At 69.2% G+C, this 2508-nt stretch overlaps 1 protein-coding gene across 2 annotated transcripts; it reads right to left on the minus strand.

Moving 5' to 3' along the window:
• LOC104480066 (uncharacterized) lies at positions 1–2044 on the minus strand. Of its 2 annotated transcripts, none has more exons than XM_086763970.1 (2): positions 2010–2044; positions 1–1444 (listed from the first exon to the last, which is right to left on the minus strand). In XM_086763970.1, the coding sequence occupies exon 2, from the start codon at positions 1432–1434 to the stop codon at positions 1012–1014; it is 423 nt and encodes a 140-aa protein (XP_086620096.1). In that variant the 5' UTR covers positions 1435–1444; positions 2010–2044; the 3' UTR covers positions 1–1011. The 2 variants fall into 2 exon arrangements, with proteins under 2 accessions (XP_086620096.1, XP_086620097.1); XM_086763971.1 differs by having other exon boundaries at positions 2014–2031.
• Positions 2045–2508: the final 464 nt, after the last annotated feature.

Here is a 2508-nt window from a genome sequence, read left to right on the forward strand (position 1 = left end):
TTGGCAGGGGAGGAGATGGCTGTAATTTTATTTGCAGCGCCCTGAAGTCATCCATGAACACACGCACTCTTTCCAAGCCCCTGCAGACCAGGGAGTTCCCGCCGGTGCTTACGCAGCTGCTGCCTGGCAGCGCGGCCGCTCATGGGACGGCAACACAACGGCCGGCTTGTTCCAGGCCGGCGGCACCAGCCCCAGCCAAAAAACCCAGCCTGGAGTAGCCCCAGCAGGCTGCCAAGAGCCAGCGGGCTCCTCGCTCGCCCTCCTCCCTGCCCAGGGGGTGGCAGAAGGCGAATGGTGGGGGTCTGCATCCCAAAGGGGCTGCCCCAGTGCCCCCTCCCGCTGCTGGTGCTGGGCCCAGCCCTCTGCGCCGGACCCAGCCCCACATTGGCACAGAGCACGGAGCCGGCATGGGGATGGGACAAGGGACAGTGCCCAGCACGCTGCGAGCCTGGCAGGAGGAACAGAATGGGGCCAGGGGTTTCCTGGTGAACACCCGCACCCGCGCCGTGCCCTCACTGCTGCTCTGGAGCGCTCCCTGCACTCTGCCACGCTTCGTCTGCCTGTCCTTCCTCTCTCCTTCCCCCGCCCCGCCAGCGCCTTCCCCAGCGCAGGAGGTTTCCCAGCAAGGGGGGACAGGCAGGGTCAGCGTACAGGATCGCAGGCTCAAAGCGCTGCCCCGTCCCTAATGCAGGCACCTCTTGGTGGGATCTGCCTCGGCACACATCATCCCCCAGGCTCCGGAGCCTCAGAGGGGCAGGGGGGACCTGTCCTTCTCCCCACGCCCTGTGCTGGGCTCTCAGGACCTGGCGGGTGCCCATCACCGGCACATCTGGCTGCAGAGCTCACTGGTGAGAACCAACAGCAGAGCCCAGCCAGTGCCACCTCCCAGCTTCCAGCTCTGCCAGGCATGGGGGCAGCTCCCCGGGATGTCCAGGCCAGGCAGACACGTCCCTGCGGGGCCACCTGGCCCTGTCCCATGGTCAGCACGTCCGGTGAGTGCGGTGAGGGCCCTTAGGAGACGACACAGCAGCACTTTTTGCAGCAGGGGCAGCACCTGCAGCAGCTGCATTGCCCGCTGGCCTCCAGCTCCTGGCTCCTGGGTGGCTTGTCCAGGGTGACGGTGTAGAAGGAGCTGGGCGATTCCCCGTTGGGCATTCTCAGGCTGGCATAGGGGTTGTAGGGACGGGACCAGGACTTCTCGGTGGAAACGGCTGGGTCATTGCGGCTGCTGGCATGATCCGCCTGCTCCTCCCCGGTGTAGGTGGGCACAGCTGTGGGGTTGGCGATGATGGTGGGCTTGTCCTCCAGGTAGCGAGTGATGAAGCTCTGCTGGAACTGTTCCCGCGGGATGTTGATGCTGGCGTACGGATTCTCCAGGCTGACACCACGATCCATCTCCCTGCTTGTCATCGGCACACGTAGCCCGGCTGGCATCACCCACCTCCTGTGAGACCCCGTTAACCGGGGTTGGGGGGGTGTCAGTCTCACGGCATGGGGAGGGACCTCCGGCAGACCCCACGGCTGCAGAGCTGTGCTCCCCGGTCCCTGCCAGCCCAGGGGACGCCAACACGCGACCTGTACACTTTGGCGCTGATGGCACAGCCGGGAGGGGGGGCAGGAGAGGGTGACGCCTGAGCAGGGGGACACGGGGCTGGGCCGGGTGCTGGGGGCCGGGAGGAGGTGCCGGGTGGGAGATGAGGTGCAGGTAGGGCAGGGGGGTGGGGTAGAAGCTTCTGAGGGAGATAGTGCTCAGAGGTGGGGGGCAGACACCGAGGAGAGGACGGGGGACGAAACGGGGTGCGGGAGGGAAGGAGAGGTGGGGTGGGGAAGGAGGGGACAGGACAGGGGCAGCAGGGAGAGGCGCAGGGGACGGGGCAGGCAGGGGAGAGACGGGGAACTGGGGTGGGGGAGCAGGGGCAAGGGGGCAGGGGGGCAGGGGCAGGGGGGCAGGAGGGCAGGGGCAGGGGGGCAGGGGCAGGGGCAGGGGCAGGGGCGCTCCCGGCGCTCACCGACCGCGGCTCCGTCCGGCTGCGGGGCCGCTCTGCCGCCGCCTGCGCTTCCTCCTGCGCGGGCCCGCCCCGCCCGGCACCGCCCCGGCCCGACCGGCCGGCACCCACCGACGGCACCCGGCACCCGCCGACGGCACCCACCGCCCGGCCGGCACCCAGCGACCGAGCACCCACCGACGGCACCCACTGCCTCAGCACGCACCGCCCGGCACCCACCGACAGCACTCACTGCCCGGTACCCGTCACCCAGCACCCACCGACGGCACCCACTGCCCGACACCTACTGCCCGGCCCGGTCTGGCACCACCGACGGCACCCACTGCCCGCGCCTGCACTGCACACTGGCACCAGGCAGGGGGCACAAGGAACTGGGCACCAGTACCAGGCACTGGGCACTGGGCAGGGGGCGCTAGCACCACCGCTGAACAGAGGCACTGGGCACGGGATACCGGGCACCGGACAGGGACACTGGGCAGAGAGGAACTGGGCACTGGCACCA

This window comes from Chlamydotis macqueenii, chromosome 20 (assembly GCF_036417535.1).
Source record: "Chlamydotis macqueenii isolate bChlMac1 chromosome 20, bChlMac1.mat, whole genome shotgun sequence".
NCBI lineage: Eukaryota > Metazoa > Chordata > Aves > Otidiformes > Otididae > Chlamydotis > Chlamydotis macqueenii.